The following is a 22,886-nucleotide window of genomic DNA, read 5'->3' on the forward strand; positions in this document are numbered from 1 at the left end:
GCCAGAAAGCATTAAGGAGCAGAGAGGAGGATGTTACTCTTAATGTTGGCGCATTTTCAGGAGGATGCTGCTAATAAAGTTACACAATCACACAGTAATTTCGGGTTTATTATTATATTTAAAAAAAACAACAACGTTTTTGTCTCGGTCGTATCATTTTATTTTGTTGTATTTATCCGCGACACCTTAAAGGCCTTTATTTGTGGTGTTATAAGCAATGTGTGAATTTGGTGATAGGTTTTGGTGCAGTTGTCATGGTCCGTGGTCCTGTGTGTGGAATGTGTGATGCGTGGGTAGCCACACCCCCAGGCTGGGCCATCACCGGCACACCTGCTCTCCATCGGGGTGATTACCTGACGAGCTACTTAACCCAGCGCTGACGGAGGCTCCACGCCAGTCCGTTAATCACCTCTCTGTGGTAACTAGACTCCCGTGAAAGCGTTGCGTTCATATCTTGTTGGAGCTGCGTTAAATCTGCCTACTTGTGTCTAGGTTTCAATCCGGCGTTCAGCGTCTGCCACCTGCCTGTCCTCCTGCTCAATTGGATCACCCGGTACATCATCTGGCCCATCCACTACGGACTTCCCTCCCGAGCTCCCACGGTCCCGCTCTAATCCCTCCCACGGCCCCGATTCCGGCTTCCTCGCGTCATTGTTTCCCCGGGTTTTTTAGTTCCTCGTTTTGCTCCTTTGGTTTTCCCGGGTCGCCTTTTGTTGTTATAATAAAGTGTCATTTTCTGCTAGCGCTTGAGTCAGCGTTTGGATCCTTTGGAGCACGCGCGCCGCGGCGCATGACAGCAGTACCATATTGCCCTTTGTCAGTTCTACTATATAACTACAATGAGAAACAGCCATGATCTTATAGTGATGCACACAGTCTTACAAATGGTTGTTTTAATAGCAAATTACAATCTTTAATAGTAACATCGTAATAATTAAATCTCCCTCTCTTTAAAAAGCAGTTTAAATATTCGTTAATATCTCGACAGAGACAACAAACAGTTTGTATTCGCTGTATCTATTATCAACTATTGTCGACTCCTCTGCGCATTTTGCATATTGATATTTTTGTTCATTGCTTTTATCCAATAAAAGTCAACATCCCCTCTTTATGCGTGCTCTTAATATCACCATCAGCTTGAAATCACACTTTAAAAGAACATTCATTTACTGCAATTTGTAATGGAAATTTGCAAAGGCTTTAATTTGCTTTTTTGAGGCAACACGATCTCTTCTATGCTAATAGAAATGTAATTTTTTTAGTGTATACATATTGTTCTCACCCTCCCGCCGGGCTTAATCATATTCATTAATCAGAATCGCTTCACGTTTAGTATTCATGTATTTCCACTAAGAGGATACAGCAATCATTAAGACTACGTCGGGCTTATTGGGCAGAGTGATGCAGCTGAGGCCGTGCTGTTCAGTTGTGTGCTTCATCTACCTCCGACTGTGGCAGCAACACCTTGCAGTGAGCTGGCAGCAACCTGGGCGCCCAGAGCTTGATTGAATAAAACATGTTTAATTGTCAACGGGGACGTGACGAGCGAGGCCACGCGCACGGAGCAGCATGGAATAACAATTCTGGAAACACTGCGAGAGCTACTTTTGCCCTTGATTCGCCCATAAATAACAGTGAGGGCACCACACGGAGCCGCCACGATCTGGAGCGTTACTGAAAGTTTCGCCTTCGTATTGAACAAAGTTCAAATGAGAAAAAAGAAAGAAGCCAACGAGGTATATTTGTTACCTTGGGCAGCGTATACTTGGGCAGCTTCATAGGGGTGAAGACATCTCTTTTAGCTGACACGTAGTAGATCGGCCTCCCCCCGGTTGACACCTTAAGGTGAGCCAAAAAAGTTTGTAGAGATTAATAAAGCAGATAAAGGATTTTCACACGTACAGCTCAACTAATAGCGTCTCTCTGTAAGATTGACCTTGACAAATTCCCCAGAAAACCCAACATCTTTTCTCCTCCACACACTTTTCTGTAATATTTCTCACTGAGCAAACTGGACAATTACCTACCTGGACAAACACATACTCATCTTGCACCACCAGAGAATTGGGGTCAATGTAGCCGGGGAATGGTTTGCCCTTATTGGCGTCGGTGCAGTTCTGCAGCTTGCAGGTGACATACAGCGCCTCTGCTCCGACACACACACACACACACACACACACACACACACGTCAAGCCCTGGCATCAGCAATGGTATTAGCCAATGAAGAAAGGCAGCCTTCACCCAGAGCCAAGCAGCCTCTTTTGGCCCCTACATTACTCGTGTCAATAAAGTGGTCCCAGTAAGGGAGGAGCCGGGCAGAGGGGAAGACGGATGACCAGAGAAGCCAATTGCTTTCTTTGCCTTCAATCGCAGCGCTGGGAGAGAGCCTGTCCCCACACGTTAGCCTCTGCCAAATATGTGCCGGCTCCCCCCACGCGCGCATGATCAATAGTGATAGTCTCTGGCTGTGCGACTGTAACATCTGACACGATTGATGTCTGCTATGCATGTTTGGATGATTGGCTTTCCCTTGCTGCATTGGCCTCAGAGAGGTGCCATAGAAACTCTGTGAGATTGAAAAAACTAACTATAATCATTTAAGTGGTAAAGAGAGACTGAAACGTGGTTAAAAGTGACGTGGCAAAGGCCAATATATCCTGACTTTAAGTTCTTAGCAACACCAATAAAGCTAGATCGTGTTTTTTAACTTCTTTAACCTACTAGGACCTGCCGTCCACACATGTGGACGTCACATTTTGGGTTATTTAGACCAAAATACTCAATTTTGCTCTACAAGGGCCTGATATCCACTCACGAGGACATTATGCTGCTACTGTTCTATCGAAGTTTTATATGAATATCTTCATATGTGGCTCTCATTTTTCTTAGAAACAAAGATTAGGTAAAAAAAAATAAAAATCTGCCAGTTCTTTGTTTTTACTACTTTTACATCAGGTCCCAATCAGCCCAAATATCAAAGAGAAATTAAAAATGCTGCCGTGGAAGAGTGCGGGAGGTTAAAACTGAATTTTATGCGTGAATTATTTTTCTTGCAGAAAAAATATTAAAGAAAAATAGCTCCAGCAAATAAATAAGCATCAGTTTGTCCGACAGATTGTGGAATAAGAACAGGCTCTTACTAGTTTTTGTACAAACTTTTTCCCCATTTTTCCACTTTGGACTGAAAATGAAAAACCAACGAGAGTCCACCCAAACACGTATTTTTACAGGAAACAGAAAAAGAACAAACGTTGTTTTGGTTTATAAGAGTAGGAAATAAAAGGTCGATCTATCTCACTTTTAAAAAAGTTGCTTTTTATTTGTATTTTTTTAAAATTTGATTTGTTTGGTTTAAACTCAAATAGATCCGCCTCCATGGCAGCGATGCAATTTTGAGAAAAAGGGGAGGAGTCTGTGGGAGTGCTGATTTATTAATACCAATCACAGGTCGTCCTCTGTGGAAAAAATAGCAGGAACATTTTCAGAAAGCTATCGCGATGATAGTTATCTCAACAACAGATAAAAATAAATTAAGTCATCTGATTTACTGAGTTACCTTTGAGGTTCAGTACTGAGCCCTAAAAGCTTATACATAGATTATATCTGCATGTCATGTTCCTGTTTTAAGTTTTAGTTTATTTGGATGTTGTTTATGTTTAAGTTCATCATGTCTGTCTCATGTTTCCTGTTTTATTTTGAAGGAGTCGTGTGTTCTTTGTTCATTGTATTTAGTTTCACTTCCCTTCCTGTCATTAGGCTCATGTCAGTCAGCTGTTCCTCCATGTGTTCCCACTTCCCCTAATCACCTCCTGTGTATTTAAGTCCTCTGTTTTCCGTGTGTCATTGTCAGGTCGTCTGTTGTCCACGCCATGTTTCCTATGCTATGCTATGCTATGCTATGCCATGCCATGCCATGCCATGCCATGCCATGCCATGCTATGCTATGCTATGCTTCCAAGTTTCTTGTCTAGGTTTTTCTTATTGTTTGTTTAGATTTCCCAGTTTAGGTTTGTGTTAATTTTGCTTCAGTTTGCCCTTTGTTTGTACCTTTTTTACCAGCCATATTAAACGGCTCACTTTTTGTTAACATTTCAAGTTCTGTTCCCTGTTCTTGGAGTCTGCGTTTTGCCCTCGCCAGACTGTGACACTGCAGGGGTTTTAAAACTATTCAAATGTACGTTTGTTTTAGAACATGCTGTTTAAAAGAGTAGATGCTGTACTTTTTTTATCAGTAATTTGTGCTCTTTGCATTTAATTCAATCCTTTTCTATATTTATTGTTATTGGCATTTTGGGTTGCTGCTGAAAAATGCTGAAATTTAGGGAAAAATATTAAAAATATAAGAACAAGGAGTCGCTCCCAGAAAAGTAAAATGAAACAAGAGAAAATGAACCCCATCCCAGTGTTCATTGTCATTCAGGACGAAGAGTGTTTTATACTTAAAAGAGCCCCCCTGAGCTAAATCACTTGCTTTTAAAAGCATTCTAATATATGCATTACTTTTGCGTCCATTGTCATTGTCCATCCCCCGACTCGGCCATTTCCGCCGTCCCTTCGTATTACCCTTCAACAGAATTGTCCACACAACTCCCAATTCTTCTCTACTTTAGCACAATGTTCACGATACAGTACAAAGACGGCGGAAAATGGAGCAGCGGACTCAGAATTCAATTACTCACGTCCTTCAGTGATGCTCGTTTCCAGGTGAATTAAGCCCGGCTCTTTGTCCAAACCCATTTTTGACCTGAAAGGCAGACAAATGTGTTTCGGGAACATCACTATTGGTCTTTTGCCTTCGGGCAGATGTCACCTATGGCGGCTGCTGTCTAACACGAGAGATTGCGTGCTGCAAAAGTCAGACAAATTTATGACGACGGATCGGTTAAGTCCAGCACTATGACAGTCGTGCTAAACATCGGCAGGAGCTGGCTGCAGGAATTACCTCGTCTTTGTCTTCACTGTGAAAGGCAGCTTAATTTGTAAAAGGAAAAAGAGGGCCTCAGGTTTACTGTGCGATCTAAATGTTAAGAGTCCCCACAAGGTCCTTTTTCTCACAAAAAAATGGAGGAAGATGTTTCCTGGCATCATTAGCAGAGGAAAAGCCATTGATTTTTCGCACTACAGTAGGGATGCCCGCAGATGGGATAGCATATAATCATTACGGCATTAAATATGTATTAAAAAGACTGGGGGATCAGAGGAGAAGCAAAGGCAGCACACACAGAGGGGAGACAACGGGGGAGAGAAGCTGGGAAAGAGGCTGTGTCGACAGGTAGAGCGCACACACAAGCGAGGGGGGAAATAAAGGGGAGTGAAGCAGACACAATGAGAGGCAGAGACCACTATATCGTTTAATCATTATTATACTTATTGGTAGTATTGGTAATTTCCCAGATGAAACGCAGCTGTGAATAGCATGGCCTAGTTATCTGAGCTCACTGAATAATCCATTCAGGTACAGGAACAGTGTGAGACGGGCACAGAAGGAGTGGATGGTTTGTTTAAACTTGTGTGTTTTCAGTGACGGCACACCTACAGTGTGTATGACACACGTCTGAACAGCTGCGTGGCCTCTGAAGCGACTCGAACGGGCGCGCATAAAAACGAGATGCAGCCTCGCAAAAGTATATCGCATACAGGCAGCTCTGCACGCTTTCCACATTTGTAATGTCGCAGGCAAATTGCACGCGTTAAGCTCACAACTTATTAAACGTGGCCGAAGTTAGAACGGCGTGTGGCCGAGTGCTGCTCAGGTTTACCAAAACACGAAATGAGATTACACTCTCGGTGGCTATGTATGTAAGAGATATCAGCTCGCTCTGCAGCCTCATTACCACGACTACCACCACACCTACTGCACAGCCAGCGTCCCAAAATAGAACTCTGACAGCTTCTGCAGCATCAGCCCTTCAGGCTCCCTTCACTCCTGGCTGCCCAGCTCGTTACTACCCGACGGTTCCTCTGCAGTTAGTCGAGGTGAAAGCTTTTTGTTACGTGTTAGTTACAGCACAGAGGGCAGACGTGCTGGATAACACCGAGTCGGGCAGCAACTGTGGGGCGGTGGCAGCGAGGGAAGGCCAGGGAACATTGTAACAATTATGAGAAGATGAAGCAATGCAGCAAAGTTAAGATGACAACTTGTGTTGCTGGTTAAGCCCCGCTGGAAGAAATCAGTAGATTATTTCAGTTGATTTCATCTCAGTGGACGAGAAAATTTTCAGATTCACTCCAAACTGGTTCTGAAGCCTTTTTTCATGACTGAACTCGACGATCAGGCGCGTCAGACACATGAATAATGGAACTCTTAAAAACCTCTCTGGCTCATATTAAGTAACAGTAACTACGTTATTATTGTGGTAACAAGAAGGTAAATAGTTATTAAGCCAAAATCAGGAACACGTTTATCGTTACTGGGATTTAGATAGGCTCGTTGTTCGTTACTTCATGTGTTGCGTTCGACTTATTTCAGAAATCGGAACACAGACCTGGGAATAATGTCACACTCGAGTAAACGGCGTTCTGGTTAGCCTCGTCAGAGAATGCTGGATTCCAATATGCCGACGCTGTCACTACCCGATCCGTACCGGAAACCCGATCGGTACCCCGCATGCGTGAAAGGCGTCTACTTCCGGTCGAAGCGTTTTACGATAGTTACAGGTCAGAGTATCTGTTAAGATGTTAAGAATAACAAGTATCTCTTAAAATGTTTCCAATAATGAAACATTTCAATATAATGTAGACAAAAACGAAAAATAAAAAGATAGTTACGGATCAGGACTCCCCGATCCTTACTGCGCATGTGCAGATGTTTTCTTCTTCTTCTGTTCGTTTAATGGCAGTTTACTCCCAAGTGTACGAGGATACTGCCACCTGCTGACCGAGCGAATGAACCCTGTTGTAAACTGAATTGGCGTCATTACAAACGTGTGTTAAATTTGATTTAGTGATAGTCGAGTGTGTTTATGCTTGTCTGTGTGGAGAGGATTGTTGGAATAGTGATGATGATGTCCGCTATCACTGTCAATTGTCAGTAAACACTTCATCTGGCTGCTGAATCTACACGTGAGATATTACAAAGTCTGTATTATTAACTCTGTAATTAGGCGCCATTCTTCTTATTTTACGGCGCTGTTGTTCAATCAGGGGACGCTCTCTGTTGAGGAGAAAAGCATGAATTTGTTTGTAAACGGATTATCCATTGTTTAAATGTCCCGGTAGTCGAAAAGGAGGCAGAGCTGTTGAGAAATGCTAGGAGCTAACTGGGCGCTAACCGTATCATTCAAATATATTGAATGTCGCAATGTTGGCAAAGAGAGGAAGTGACGTAAGATTTGCGCATGCGGGGTACCGATCGGGTTTCCGGTACGGATCGGGTAGCGACAGACGCCCTTGAAAACGGTTGTTTTGCTAGCCCTCTACAAAAACAAATTACTACTAAACACATCTGCAGTCTGGAGTTACCTACAACTTCCTACTCGGAAGGCCGAATTTCCGAGATCTGAGTGCAATCGAAAGCACCACAACTGCAGTTTCTGTGTTGGACAAAAAAGCGCACGTGACGCTGTGATGTCGGCTAGAATCATGGCAGCAGTCGACGACGGTCCAGGCGTGGGATTTCTCTCGTGGAAATATGCACATTCAGTCAGGGAAGCAACACATTAATAAGAGAATTCTGAGTAAAACCAAAGTTACTTTCCCTAGTAACTAGTTACTTTGAAAGTAACGAGTAACTGAGTTACTTTTGATAGAAGAAACCAGTAATGTAACTAAGTTACTAATTTAAAGTAACTTACCCAACACTGTTTATATAGCACCAAATCACAAGGCCTATTAATTGTATTTTTTCTCAAAATGCCTCGACTACGTTACTTGAAAGTAACAGAAAGTTGACTTTTTCTCACGTGACGATTTAAAAAACTTTAAATCATGTGCAGTCATGTGAAAAAGGTTTTTTAAGGATGTATGCATCCCAACAAATTCACAAAAACTACATCTCTGACTCTGCTTAGACATGCAAAACTGCCTCTGGGCAAACCACAAATCTTCAGACAAGACCAAAGTGGAGACGTTTGGCCGAAATGCACAGCGCCATATTTGGTGAAAATCCAACACAGCATATCAGCACAAACACCTCAAACCAACTGTCAGCACGACAGAGGAGGGCTGATGATTTGGGCTTGTTTTGCAGCCACAGGACGTTGAGCAGCTTGCAATTATTAAGTCAGTCAAGAACTCCTCATACTAAAGTATGGGGGCGATCGTGGCTCAATAGTTGGGAGTTCGTCTTGTAATCGGAAGGTTGCCGGTTCGAGCCCCGGCTTGGACAGTCTCGGTCGTTGTGTCCTTGGGCAAGACACTTCACCCGTTGCCTACTGGTGGTGGTCAGAGGGCCCGGTGGCGCCAGTGTCCGGCAGCCTCGCCTCTGTCAGTGCGCCCCAGGGTGGCTGTGGCTACAACGTAGCTGCCATCACCAGTGTGTGTGAATGGGTGGATGACTGGATATGTAAAGTGCTTTGGGGTCCTTAGGGACTAGTAAAGTGCTGTATAAATACAGGCCATTTAAAGTATCCCTGAGTCAAATGTGAGAAAAATAAAGCTTGACTGAAAACGATTATGCACGAGTTAAATTGACAGACCTTAATGTGACTGTGGTGAGAGCTGTGCATAAACAAATGCCTGCAAACGTCAATGAAATGAAGCAAGGTTACAGCAGAGAGGTTCAGATTTAGAAAGTCACACAGAAAATGAACACTACAAGTTATTCCAGCTACAGCTGATTCTACATGTAGTGCAATAGGACTGCAAAAAACCTTTTCAGATGATGGTGTGTCACCGTAACATAGAGGGTAGACAACATGCATGAGCACAGTTGGACAGCAATTATATGGTTGGTGGGGGAGAGAAGGATTGTCACAATTTCACAGACATTAAACAATTGCTAAATATGGATGAGCTGCATGTTTTTCTCCTAGAATATGACAAATGTTATCAGCTGGCTGGTTTGAAAAACATATTTTTAAAAATTTACAAACACTATAAATAAAGAAATATTCGTGCTCGGTTGGGTTGTGCAAGTCAATGTTGTAATTTGTAAAGAACAAAAACCGTTCTGCATCATGGCTGATTTAGGAACTACCCCACACTATGGAGCGCACCGTACGTACCAGTAGAAACGATTGGGCGCCACTCGCTCGTGCACCAGCTGCCACCTCCGTCCAAACTCCACCGAGCTGTAGAGCTGCAGAAAGACAACCAGACATGAATATTTCGTCACATGCATCTTAACCCTTGATGAAATTGACCGTTTTATATAACGCTGGCCTTTTTCAGATCACGAGCTGCGTTTACTCTTTACTGTGGGTTTGTTTTCACACCTTGATTTATTCGTCAAGTTAACAGCAGCGTAACGAGGAGTGGGAGACGAGCTTTCTCACAATATCTCGCACATATTTGGCTCGAGTCGAAGGTACTAAATTAGATTAAAATTTACATAATATTCAAACACTGCGAATGAATAACATGGCTTAAAAACATCTAGCAGCGTAATCACTGTCTGTCTTCCCACTCGGCTGTGCGTTACTAGAGAACTCTTACAGAGAATCTTTTCGCCATGAAGCCATTAACACAATGAAAAACAGGATAAGAATGAAATGTGTAGGGTGCAGCTTTTCATACGCTACAGAAATGTGCCTCGCTGTAACAAGCCTGCAAATTGCAGCGACATATGAGATATGAGGAGCCAAAGCGTAGTGGGTGGTCTCCATACAGACGTTATTCACTGGTGGGTAAATCGCTGGAAGCTGAGATATTATCGTTCGCACAGTAAGCAGAGAACACGTGTGAAAATCTGTGTGTAATGCATCCAGCTGTCCACAAAGGAGCCCCCGAGTGTCTCCGCTCATTCCAGACTCACATCCACTGAGAACTGAGAGACTTCAGCTTGTTCAAGTTGTGTTCATCAAGCAATTATGGAATTACTGAAGGACTCATTGACTATTGTGATCTCGGCACACTGATATTCTAGATTTTGTTCATAAAGTTAATGATCTGTTCTTCAGGAATAACAGCAGTAACAATAACAGTGGTTTCAGTGTGTGTTTGTATTTTTCTTTACAAATCCTCACTCGCCATGTGGGCGCTCTTTACCAGCAGAATACGTTCAAAACCTTTCAAGGTGTCACGTTTACAGTAGTGATGGGATTTCTTTTAGAGAACCGGCTCTTCAGGTTGTTTTGTTGCTTTAATTAATTTATTATTAACAATAATATAAAATTATGCACAAAAGGAATTATTAATGTAAAAAAAGTGGTTTTATTTATATATGTTTATATATAAATATATACGGTGGCCCCTAGAGTCAAAACACGTACAAACTCCAAAACACATTTCTAGCGTTAACTGAACTTCCAAAACAGCTACTAGATCACTTAAATTATACAATTGTAAGCATATGTGTATTGTTTGTGTATAAATACACAAACAATACACATATATATTCAAATAATTAAAAAAAAGTTCATTTACCTGTTACTACCACACACCAAATCCGGTGGTTGGTACTTGCTAGCTTGTGTAGCCACGAGGTAACAAAAGCTCAAAACTGCCCCCTAGCATCCTGGAGCACTTCTGTTGTGTTTTGTATGTGCTTTGTCTGTAGGGGCCACCGTAAATATACTTTTATTTATTCACTCCACATAAAATGTAATAAATAAATCATATAATACAAAAAACCAACTATTCACATTTCAACTTTTAACTATTTAAATTTTCAGCTTTTTCCTTTTAAACAAATTAAAAGTGAAACAACACAAAACACTGCAAACCACAACACAATTAAATATAAATTAAAATATGAAAACAAAAAGAAGATGCATATTCTCTGTCATATGGACCTGCATGAATAAACTTTCTGAATCCTTTATCATCTGCAACTGAAATAGTTGTGGATGATTACTATACCTTTCTAATGTGATGTTGTTGTCCCTCGCTCGCTTTCTCTCTCCCGCTCTGTTCCTGTGCTACTGCGAGTGTAACTACCGCCCCTCCCCCCTCTGCCCAGCGCAAAAGTGCAAGAGAGAGAGAGCTCCAAATAAGGAGCCAGATCATGTCGTTCACCTCAAAGATTCGTTTGCAACGACACATCACTAGTTTACAGCCAGAAAGATGACAGGCGCACGCACATGCTACCACAAATATAAATAATGGGGTTTTATTGTACCATACCGCTGTGTTAATCAAGAATCTATTTGCAAAAGGAAGTTATTAAAGTTCTAATTGTTTTGGCCAAATGGTATTTCATAATTAATTTGACTGTTTTTAATTTGTTTTTTGTTTTTTTCATATTCAGTTTCATATTTCACAAAGATGTTTTTATAAGCTTTTTCATGACAGTAATGTTGGAGGGAAGTGATGGAAAATGGTGGGACTGCATAACTTATCAAGGAGGTGCTCACGTTTAGGGCGCAATTTGTATTAGACATGCTTTTTTTGTAACACAGTCTTTTAAATCTCTTTAGAATTATGTATAATGTAATATGTAGGATAACTGGATATAAAATGCTTAAATATTAATATTATGGAAAAACATCTCCCAACTAAGAAACATGTTTCTCATATTTACAGTTTATATTAAGGAGAATTAGAATTAAATGCTATAATCACTGATAATATATGGGAAGTAAAACCTGTCACAAGGTATCTTATATACCTAATAAAGAACTGAAAATGTGGGGAAACAGCAGATTATTCACATATTTGTGGGGATTGTCCAATAATTCAAGGATTCTGGAAAAGAATCAAAGAAGAAACAGAAAATCCTACAAGTTAATCCTCCATTAAATCCAACCTTATTTCTTTTAGGAGTTATACCTAGAGAGGCTTATAACCCAGACAAAAGAAAATCTACATATACTGCTATTGATAGCTAAGAAAATGATAACTGTGAAATGGAAACAACCAAGCCCACCATTCATAACACAACGGAAACAGAGACTGGAAAGAGTAGTGAATGAACACGAATCCTGAATGTTGTACTATAAGGTTATAAATTCCCCTCATTATATTTTATTTGATTGATCTTGGTCTGTTCTTTCTCTTCTGTGGTCCTTTATCAGACAATGTTAACATTGTGTTTGTTTGTTATCACAAAAAATACTAAATTGTTCAAAAACATCAAATAAAATGTTTAAATCTAACAGTTTGTAATATGATAATGAGTTGAATTCCTTTTTAAAATAGGCACAAAATATTATTTCATTAAATATTTCATAAAGGCTTTTAAAATCTATTTAATATTTTATGAAGTGGAAGCAGAAAAGTCCCAGTCAAATATCTGCAAACCTGTGCTTCTTACTGTACCATGAAAACTATTTCTTTTAATCATTTTAATCCTACTCTGACTCTTTATGTGCTCTTTGAAATCAAACGTAAAAAATCACACCAATCCAATTTCTGTTCAATGATTATGCAGACATCTGCGTGCTGCTTGCTCGGTATATCAACAACCTTGACAGTCTTTGTCCCCAAACAACTGCATTCTCTGACAAACCCGTTTACAGCTGGAATTTAATGAGCCGTGAAACTTATTTCAGCGTTTCAGGCTGGACCTTTTTCCATTTTAAGCATGACCGGCCATGCAGAATGTGTACACAATCATTTATTAGTGGATAACAGAAATGTGACTCTGTTTGTTTATATTCATTTATTTTCTAATTGCATATATTTACTCTGTGCTGAAGGGTAGCATGGAGGCCTGCGTTCAAAAAACATCCACGAGGCCGTATCTTGATGGATTATTACTGATGTCAAATCAATGATTGGATTCTGTTTTTGAAAAAAAAGTTTTACTAATTACTCTTTAATAGCATTTCACTTTAAAAGCCTTAATTATATGACTATATCGCTCAATATCTTTAAATTAAAAAAACACTCAGCATGATGGTGACTGTAGAAATCAGTGGGGCTTCTGAGACACGAACCTTACCTGTATATGCAAACTATATATTCACTATCGCATCTGGTTCATGTGTCGAACAGCGACGAGACAAATGGCAAACAGCACGGCTGATAAGATTTCCATGACATCTATGCAACGCTGTGCTAAGCAGATGCCAGAGAAAGGAAGTGGGAGGGGGCGGGAAATCACTCTGACTAATTACCCTCCTACAGCAAGTTAGTATGTAGCCAAGCAAGTGACAGCAACTGTTAAGCTGGGTGCAGAGGGTTGACGCAGTCTTCACGAGCTCCAAAGGTCTCTTAGTCAACAAATTCAACAGCGCTGCCAAAAAGGAGGTGAGCAGATTGAAAGAGAAGCACTTTAGGGGTGGAGATAATGCATGTGGGTGGGAGCACAGCTGGGTGGGGGGAGGCAGCGATTGTAAGTGCAAGAAAGAGAGGGGGGTTGAGCAAGTCCTGACACCTGACAGACAGCGAGCAAAGAAATGGTACAGACGCAGAGCATGAAGCTTTAATATACTGTTCACTACATCATCTGCTGGGTGATGCGAGGTAGGACATCACCTGACAGTTCCTGTGACATCGTGTGTCGCTCCACCGCCATCGGTGACCGCGTCCCGGCTTTGCTTTCGACACATAACTACCTTTATGAAAGGATTGAGTGTGAGTGATATGTTTTATTGATTAGCATTCAAATATCTCAGTGAAGACAGAACAAAGATTTACCACAAAGCAAGAAAGCACAAGACAAGGCTAATCAAAAGGTATTGGCTGAAGCATTTGCTTATTACGCCAACCCTTTAACAAAAGATCTTTTTGCATGCAGCTCCTGTACACAGGGCTCGAAGCAAAGAATAAAACAAAGCAAAAACAAAACAAACAAACAAGAAAAAAAAAAAACTTTCCACCTTAGATAAGTAACTACATCAAAGCAAAAGAATCAAGAGTTGTTGTTTTTTTTTTTTGCTCTTTTCATTCTTGATTTATATATTTTTCTAATACTCTATTTTTAAACATATCTTTAAACAAGGAAAATGAACTCCACCTTTTTAAATCACTGTCATAACGATTCCACAGGTTAACTCCTCTAACAGAAACACATCTCTGCTTTATATTTGTCCTTATCTTGTTTTTTTTAAAGAAATCTGTTCCCCTTAAGTCACATTGACTCTCTCTGACTTTGAACAGCTTCTGAGTACTGGGGCAAAGCAAGTTATTTTGTGCTTTATACATTATCTGTGCCATTTTATATTCAACTAAATCATAAAATTTCAGGGTATTCAGATTAATAAACAAAATGTTAGTTGGTTCTATATAGTTTGATTGGTTCGTTTTATATGCATTACCCCATATCTCCAGACAGTAAGTCATATTTGGAAGCAACAGAGTACAATAGAGTGTGTATAATGATTTTTTGTTCAGGACATGCTTTGTTTTATAGAGAATAGCAATGGTTTTAGACATTTTTGTTTTCACAGGGTTTATATGAGACTTCCAACTCAGCTTATCATCAATTATCACTCCAAGAAATTTATTTTCGTACACTCTTTCAATTTCAATTCCATTAACCCTGATTTTAGATACATTTTTCATTTGTCTAGTGCCAAAAATAAATAAAAGGATGGTTTTAACCACAAACACGGGCTCTTCTTGAATCTAAGCCTCGTAAAATGGGACTAAAATCTGAAAATTAAAACCAAAAATGCTGAAAAATGATGTTTAATAACAAAGTATCACAGATACGCAGAGTGTGCTCTTTGCTGTTGTGCGGCAGCAACACCACATGCAGAGACAGACTGTGTCGCTTCCTCCTTTGCTGCTAGACAGCATTACAACAAACAACATTAAGGCATGAATCCAATAGATCCTTTTTATCGTTTCAGGACCACGGAGAGCACACATGACTGTGTTTTTGCAACACGTTCTCACTCCCAAAGCGTAACATTTTACGCTAGGTGACAAATCGTCAACATGTTACGTTTTCGCCTACCCACCACGTTCCTAAATGACGACCTCGGAAAAATGAGGAAATATGAGAACCGAATGGACTCAATCTACACATGTTCGCTCTTTTTCTTCAAATCACTTAGAAACACGCTATTTAACATCATTAAAATCCTGGTTAAGGTCACGAATAAGGTTATGGTTAGGGCTAGGGATAAGGTTAGGTTTAGGGCTGGAATACAGGGCTGGAACGTCTATTACCGCGGGAGCCTCATTGCACTGGATTTCGCCCATAACCCGCCGCGTACTATAAGAACGCCGAAGGTCTCCTTTTGCGTTCCTCAGGAACGCCACGGGACGTGACAAAACGTCGGCATGTTACGCCTCGGGAGTGAGAACGGGCTGGTTTTTGTGGTGGACAAATTCAGCTGTGTTGCGTTGACACTATGTGACATATACATTTCCAGTTGGTTTTATCCCCAGAGTCAGAACCAGACACGGAGAAGCTGCATTCAGCTTTTATGCTCCATATATCTGGAACAAACGCCCAGAAAGCCTCAGATCAGCTGAAACACTCAGTTTATTTAAATCCAGGTTGAAGACTCACCTGTTCTCAGCTGCATTTGAATAAAACACCAAATCCACACTTAAGCTTAAATTTCAAAACTTACATTTTAACTACTGATTTTATCTACTGTTCTGATTTTATCTGTTTTGATTTTATATACTGTTTTGTTTGTTTGTTTGTTTGTTAATTAGTTAGTTAGTTTGTTTGTTTGCTTGTTTTAATCTATTTTAAATCATGCTTTTTATTTGTTTTTGTTTCTAATGTCTCTGTAAAACACTTTGAATCACCTTGTTGTTGAATTGTGCTATACAAATAAACTTGCCTTGCCTTAAAGTACTGCAAGTTTTCTTGACAATAGAAAACTGTTGCATGGCTTTCAGTACTACATTTGAACCTGACAACCGTTTCCTTCATAATAACTCTGTACATGTGTGTGGCCTATATGTCTATATTTATGTGCTTTCCTGATTCCAATTAACAAGCGGTGCCTGTGCTGTTGATCTGCAGCTGAATATCATCTCTTCGTTTGCAACCTTGTGCTAAATTGCACGGCTCTCTGCATAGCACGATCTGATATCCTCGTGCTGGTGTTGTTCCCAGATCATCATACTAAAGGTTGTTCCAGGATCAACATTGCAAGTGACCAATCAGAATGTTGTGATGTCATACTTTTGCGACTTCGGGAAAAAACGGCGTAAAACAAAAAACTGTACTTAAGCTGCGAGAAACCGCCTTTGTCTGCCGATCAACGGACCCTAACCCTGACCCTGACCCTTTAATAAACGCTCAGCAGAATTGATATTGTCCTTGCAACATTGGAATTTCATAAATGCACGAATGGGTTGGTGCGCAAAAGAATAACGTCACAACAATGTGATTGGTCACTTGCAATGTTGAACCTGGAACAACATTTTCATGATGATCTGGGAACAACACCAACACGAGGATATCAGATCATCCCTCTGCAGACGAGGTGGTTTGGTCAATCATCCATAAACCTGCCCACACATGCAGCAGCACGTGGGATTTGCACTCACACCCTATTTAGTAAATCTGTCCCTACGACTGATAGGCCGACTTTGTGTGTGTGTGTGTTGTGCGCATTGGAAGCATCAGTAAGAGTGTGCTTTACTTGCATTGTAAAAGAGACAGGCAAGTTCACCCACACTCTGTACATCCACATATCCACGCGTCCACAACAAAGGAGGATCCCTTCATTATTCATCGCAGCTGCAATATTAGACCCAAATGGGCCGAGCTGCAAGAAAAGCATTTTTATTAATGCAGACGGTCATTTTAAAACGTCTATAAACTCCACCTCTTTTTGTTTCTGCCTCAGACACGCAGCTACTTTCTCCACACATTGATTCCTACATTAGACGAGTCAGTGTTTCCTCCAATCTCTCATTTTCAGTTTGTGCTAATAAAATGATGACTGAGAAAAAAAGTCAGTGTCAATACTGAGGTTTAGTTCATAGTTATTTCAGTGAAGCTTTCTCTTTTTGACAGTTCTTTAGAAACTCGAGAACTTCAGACGAAAATGAGGAGCTGAATGAATCCACAGCGGAGAGTTCGCTCCACTCGTCAAACTGGGTCAATAAAACACAAAATTCTTGGCTCCCCCCGATGGATCGTTAGTCTGAACAAAGCTGCTGTGTGCTTTAATACAGCTCAGATTAAGTCAAAGCTGTTTCATTTCAAAAGAACAGAAAGAGTCATTAGCATGATAGAGGTCAGAGGTCACGAGTTCAGCTTCTACCACGCGCACAAATTCCCTGGAAATGATTTATTTATTTTATTACCGATACAAAAATGGTTTCAGGTGCACTTTCAGAGCTTGACTGAAGAACAAATCGTACATACTGAGAAAATGTAAAACATCTGGGTCACCAGTTGGTTTTAACTTCATCTGTACGTTTTAAACTAAGTTCAGTTTGCTTATCTCAAAATTCAAAAGCTGTGAGACTCTCAGTATGTGTCATGGTCCGTGGCCCGGTGTCCGAGGAGCTGATGGGATGCCCACGCTCACGGGTGTGGCTGTTAACTCCACACCTGCATCCCATCTCAGGTGATTATCAGGTGGACTATTTGAGCCAGCTGCTCCACGCCAGTCCGTTAGTCGTCTCACAGCGGTAACGTACACGAAGGGAAGGCGTTTGTGAAAACCCTCATTTACCTGAACAAACGCTAATCTTTTCCTTTGTGCTCAGGTAACAGCTCGGCGTGTTTTTGAGCCACCTGCCCGTCTGGAGTTTGGATCGCCTCCGGTACCGATCGCCTCTACTTTCCTGGAGCTCCCCCGCGAACCCTCACCCCTCCCTCCGGCTCCCACGGCCCCGCTTTGACTGTAAGACTCATACTCTCCCCCACATATGCTGCTATTTCCCCGCTCCCCAGTAGAGATGGACCGATCCGATATTACGTATCGGTATCGGTCCGATACTGACCTAAATTACTGGATCGGATATCGGAGAGAAATAAAAAATGTAATCTGATCCATGAAATATCAAAAAAGCACCTCACAAAACTTGCAACACGGCGTAACTCGGCTCATAACCGTAGCACGTCGGAGCAGTGTGGTCACGTGATAGAGCGGCTGTGTGTATTTGTAGCCTGCTAGCAAACATTTCATCTCCGAGGAAGTTATCTCAGAGAGAAGTAAAGCAAGTGTGTAAGTTCATCTCTGAATGTTTGTAAAGCATTCCCGCGTTAAGCTTAACAACCGATATATGGAGCGACTGCCTCTCTCTCTCTCTCTCTCTCTCTCTCTCCTGCTGCTACTTCAATCGTGAAACTGCTTAATGATCAGCTGATCGGCTTTTCTGTCGCGAGTCCGTCTCTCTTCTTTGTTTTTGGCCCACTTTGCACCAGAAAGAGGAAACCAGCGGCTGAACAACAGCAGCACGTTTAAGCTTGATAAGCTGTTGTTAGAATTTATTTAATATTATTTCTACACCAGGATCTTTTTCTACGCAGCTGACGGCTGGTAACTGTGCAGGGGCGGATCTAGCAAAGTTTAGCCAGGGGGGCCGATAGGGCATGAACAGGGAAAAGGGGGCACAAAGACATACTTTTCTTTCTTATTCTCATTTAAAATGTCGAGCTTTTAATAAATAATTATCTGAATCTTACACCCAAAGTTTTAATCTGATGTAAAATGTATAGAAGTCCATTACTGTATATAGTAACTGTTAAGTCTAATATACCCTAGTAAGCTATAGTACTGTTTCGTTTGGGAAGATACCATCTGTGCAGTCTGCAATTCTGTTGAAGAAAGATGTTGAATCTATTTAATTATTCTTGAAAAATAATTTATTTCTGTTTATTTCTGTGTTATTGATTAAGCATCATGAGGAAGAGGGTGGTTCCCTATTTTCTTTTGCTGGGAGTTTGCAACCCTATTAGTTAGGTTGCTTAATATTTCTGCTAAGTACTCTTTAAAATACCAGAATAGGGAGGATGGAGCAGGTTTAACTTTATTAGATTGATCAGTGTTGCTGAACTATGAAATATTTTGGGTGCAGTGTATTTTTATTTTTTTATTTTTTTTACATACAGGTATAACAGAATAGCTTTAGTGTTGTTGTTGTTTTTTAACTTGAGTATAAACTTATACAAAAAGCAGCAAGATATTAAAAAAAACAGTTTTATTGATTAAAAAACACTATATCGGATTCATATCGGTATCGGCAGATATCCACATTTATGATATCGGTATCGTATCGGACATAAAAAAGTGGTATCGTGCCATCTCTACTCCCAGTAACTCTCTTCCTCTTTCTGTTGCAGCCTCCCACAGTCCCGATTACGGCGTTCCTGCGTAACTCATCCCCCGGTCCCTTGGTTTTTCCAGTTTCTCGCGTGTTTTCCTTTGACCCTTCCAGGACACCTTTAGTTGAAATAAAGTTTATTTTTTCGTACTCCTGTGCGTATTGTCTCTGCTTCTGGGTCCAGCTTGTGTACTGAACTTCGGTTCATGACAGTATGTAGTCTGTGGCTTAAAAAATACCAATAAGCTAAACAACCTACAAAGAGATAAACAGCTAAAGAAATCCTCCATATATAGAGCTGATACCACCTGTGAATTATTGAGGTTCAGCAAATGTGTTGAATAAATAAACGGGTTTGTTTGTTTATAAAAACAGAAATGGCAAATCAACAGACTCCACCTTGTTTTATAAATGCAACATGTTTATGAGGTTTGCAAAAGACATTTTCTATCAATTAATATCACTCACAGTGAGACTGAAGTTTTAAAGTGGCTCCTTCTCCTCATTGAGAAGTTTCAGCCATGCTGCAGGTGTGTTATAAAGTCTGGCTTCATATGAGTGATGTGGTGGCATCGTTTTGAAACGCAGTGCATTCAAACCAGGTGACTTGTTAACAGCTAAGATGCTTAAGAGATTTAAAGGAATTTCTCAACCTAAAACCGCTCGTTACGTAGCTGCGGGCCCGCGTGAGCTGAGCCGTGTGGGTTCTGGATTATTGGGTTGGTGCATTTGAACTTCTGAATCGCTAATCCGCGAACGTGGTTCTTTAAACAGCACACAGCTGCAGCGTGTGGACGCCCACTTCCACCAAGAGGAAGAAAAAGGATTGAATAAAGCAAATAAGGAAATTAATTTAAGGACTGGGCCTTCCATAGAGGGTTTGTTTGTTGTCTTAGGGTTGCTTGTCTAGTGAGTGCTGTCCCTGTTAAAAACAGAGGACTACATTATATGCCATTTTGAATTTCTCCACATTTGCAAACGATGACTGGTCACACAAACCAAGAAGGCTCGAGGCTGATATCATATGTTATTTGCTATCTTGATGTCTTCGTGACACTGGCCTTTGCCTCCAGAGGTAAAGTCAGAAGATGAGCCAGATTTTTTTCAAAGTAAAAGCATCATAATTCCCATCTTTCTCCTGCTCTGCTGGTGAAACGGGCTTCCACGCCAGTTTTAATATTTCTATCCTCACTTATCCGCTTCCCTCTCAAGTGAAATTCGTGAACTCTGACCCCGTGCTTGAGCTAAACTCTTGTGTAACAGGTTTATCCGTCTTGCTCCGGCCACTGTAATCCTGCTCTTATTGTTGCTTATCTTACTTAACGCTCTTTTGATTCCTTTTGAACAACTCGCCTCGCCCGTTCTCTCACCTTTTGGTCATGGCTGTAGGCGAGAATCCAGTCCTCCTGCTCAGGGTGGAAGAGAAGGCTGAGGATGTAGAAGTTCAGCCGGTACTTCTGGTAGGTGGCTCCTTCATCGGAGCTGATCAGAAGGCTGCTCTCTATCTCTGGATCGGTTAGCAGCATGATCTGAAAATGTCACAAAGATGAAAGATTAGGGACGCTGCAAGCAGGCTGAGGAAAGAGCTCACGAAGCAGCAGCAGTAACGGTTAGCCCAGACAGGGCAGCGGAGGATCGCCTACAGGAACATTTGTGCATCAAAATGCAAGCGTGTGAGTTTATTTCTTTGATTGTGCTGAATTCTTTGTCGCTTTTCTTCCAATTCACCCACTAAAAGACAAACACACAGAGACAAGTCAATCAGAGCTGATTACATATCTGAGATATAAAGCATATTATTACCAGTGAGGCTGCAGATTAGCATATAAAAACTTGTCATCCACAGTCAGTTTTCCACTGATGAGACCATATCGCGAAAAATAATTTGTATCTGTTAGGTTTGATGATATAATCAGTATGATACATCTCGCAGCGAATGGGTGTGTGTAACTGCGGCGGCGTGCGCCCGCTGTTTGTCTCTGTCTTCATGCTCGCTGCCTGTGCTCAGTCAGGCCTTAAGAGCTTTGATTTCCCATGAGCTTCTGTCTCTTCTTAGAGGTCCAACTTCTTCTTTTTTTTTTTTGCCAAATTCTGGCACAGCCCCCAGAAAAAGGACAAAAAAACACCCTCCAAAATTCCTGCTTATTATCAGATGCAAATGTAATTGAATCGTTGGACCTCAACCGCCATAAGTACTGTCAGCATCGGGAGTAGCAGTAAAGTAGCAGACAGTTTGCTGAGGTCAGACACTAGAAGGTGTTTGTGAGTAAAACACAAGCAAAAAACAACCATCAGAACTCTGGTTTAAACGTCACGACCACGATAATCCATCCATCCATCACTTATCCTGGTCATGTGATGTGTTGGGTTAGCCGTCTATGCTGAGACGCCCATAGCTCCCTGCCCTCAGTGACATCTACGTCTCCTCCCAGTTGGACATGCTCAAAAAAGTGAAGTGACTCCAGCTACTCCTGAATTTGTCTTCTCACAATATCTACAACACTCCTGGACTTGCAAATTTACACTTGGATGTCAATTAGGTGACAATTCCATATAAAGGGGTAGATGTGAACCTATCCCTATCCCTAACCAGTTGGCTGACAGCTTCACAGATTTTAAGAGGTTAAAGATCACAAACACTGACTTAAGGGGCAAAAATGTGCTGTAAATGTTTTAGAGGAAGGATCTTTACCATTTCTGGCAAGGGTTTAATTTCCACAGGACATGAGAAAAACATCCCCACTGTTCTCCTGCTGTCCTATCAAGGCTGGAGGGAAAGGGATTTGTTACAAATGTGTTACTGTGTACCACAGGCAATAGGCTTGCAGAGGAGCTCCAAGAGCCCTGGTAAATTTTACACTACATACAGGCTGTGCTGGCTGAAAAAGTGACGAATATAGTTTTATTTGCCTGAAAATATTAATCTAAAAGTGTTGGGATCGAAAATTAGGAGACAGTAAAGTGTTCACAGTGTTCCTGGCAGGATACAAATACAGCAATATCTGGGGAGTATATGAAAAAAGTTTGCAGGCAGAAAACACAAAACGCTGAGTTGCTGAAAGTTCTCGAAGAAGAAAATGAGAAGTGTGTTTATATGATCACAGTTCACAGACACTTTTCTAGGTACCTATAGATATATAAGTATAGGTGCTGTAAGACTAGAGTGTTTGTCGTGTTGCTATTTTGCTCAGTGCTGTTTCTGTTGGTCAGTGTTATTAAAGACCGGTTTCCAAACTAAGAACTAGGGATGGGTGCCGGTATCCGGTGCCATGATGGTTCTGACATAAACTGTAGTAACCAGACTGAAAAGCAGCGCACATTTTGGTGCTTTTTTTCCTGAGCTGTGATACACTTTAGATTCTAGCCAATCATTTTACGTTTCCGAGGATAGTAGGCGGGTCCAGGTACGTACGTTCTTTTAGAGCAGAGCTACAGATTAAAAATGCCCAAGGCGAAGCGGTCAAAGTCTGGCTGTACTTCACAGCAAAAGATGCAAACTCAGCAGCTGCAACAAGTGCTTTAAGGTGATACTGTGATACTGTCAAAGGAGGTAACACCTCAAATCTGATGAAACACCTGGCGACGCATAGCGTTTTTTTAAAAGCCGAGAAATGCACCGTATTTGATAGCTTGCTGCGAGACCTCACAC

At 41.2% G+C, this 22,886-nt stretch overlaps 1 protein-coding gene across 7 annotated transcripts in view; it reads right to left on the reverse strand.

The window, feature by feature from the left end:
* Positions 1-22,886, reverse strand: part of sorcs1 (sortilin-related VPS10 domain containing receptor 1) — a 222,227-nt gene that overhangs the window by 54,548 nt on the left and 144,793 nt on the right. For all 7 annotated transcript variants that reach the window (XR_014874426.1, XR_014874427.1, XM_085161983.1 and 4 more), the window contains exons 4-8: positions 20,608-20,766; positions 9,166-9,239; positions 4,681-4,745; positions 2,028-2,146; positions 1,750-1,839 (exon numbers count right to left, since the gene is read on the reverse strand). Coding sequence is in view for 5 of the 7 variants with exons in the window: in XM_085161983.1 (XP_085018109.1) it covers positions 1,750-1,839; positions 2,028-2,146; positions 4,681-4,745; positions 9,166-9,239; positions 20,608-20,766 (507 nt within the window). In the remaining 2 variants the exon portion in view is untranslated. The remainder of the gene's footprint in view (positions 1-1,749; positions 1,840-2,027; positions 2,147-4,680; positions 4,746-9,165; positions 9,240-20,607; positions 20,767-22,886) is intronic.

Source organism: Neolamprologus multifasciatus, chromosome 6 (genome assembly GCF_963576455.1).
Source record: "Neolamprologus multifasciatus chromosome 6, fNeoMul1.2, whole genome shotgun sequence".
Classification (NCBI taxonomy): domain Eukaryota; kingdom Metazoa; phylum Chordata; class Actinopteri; order Cichliformes; family Cichlidae; genus Neolamprologus; species Neolamprologus multifasciatus.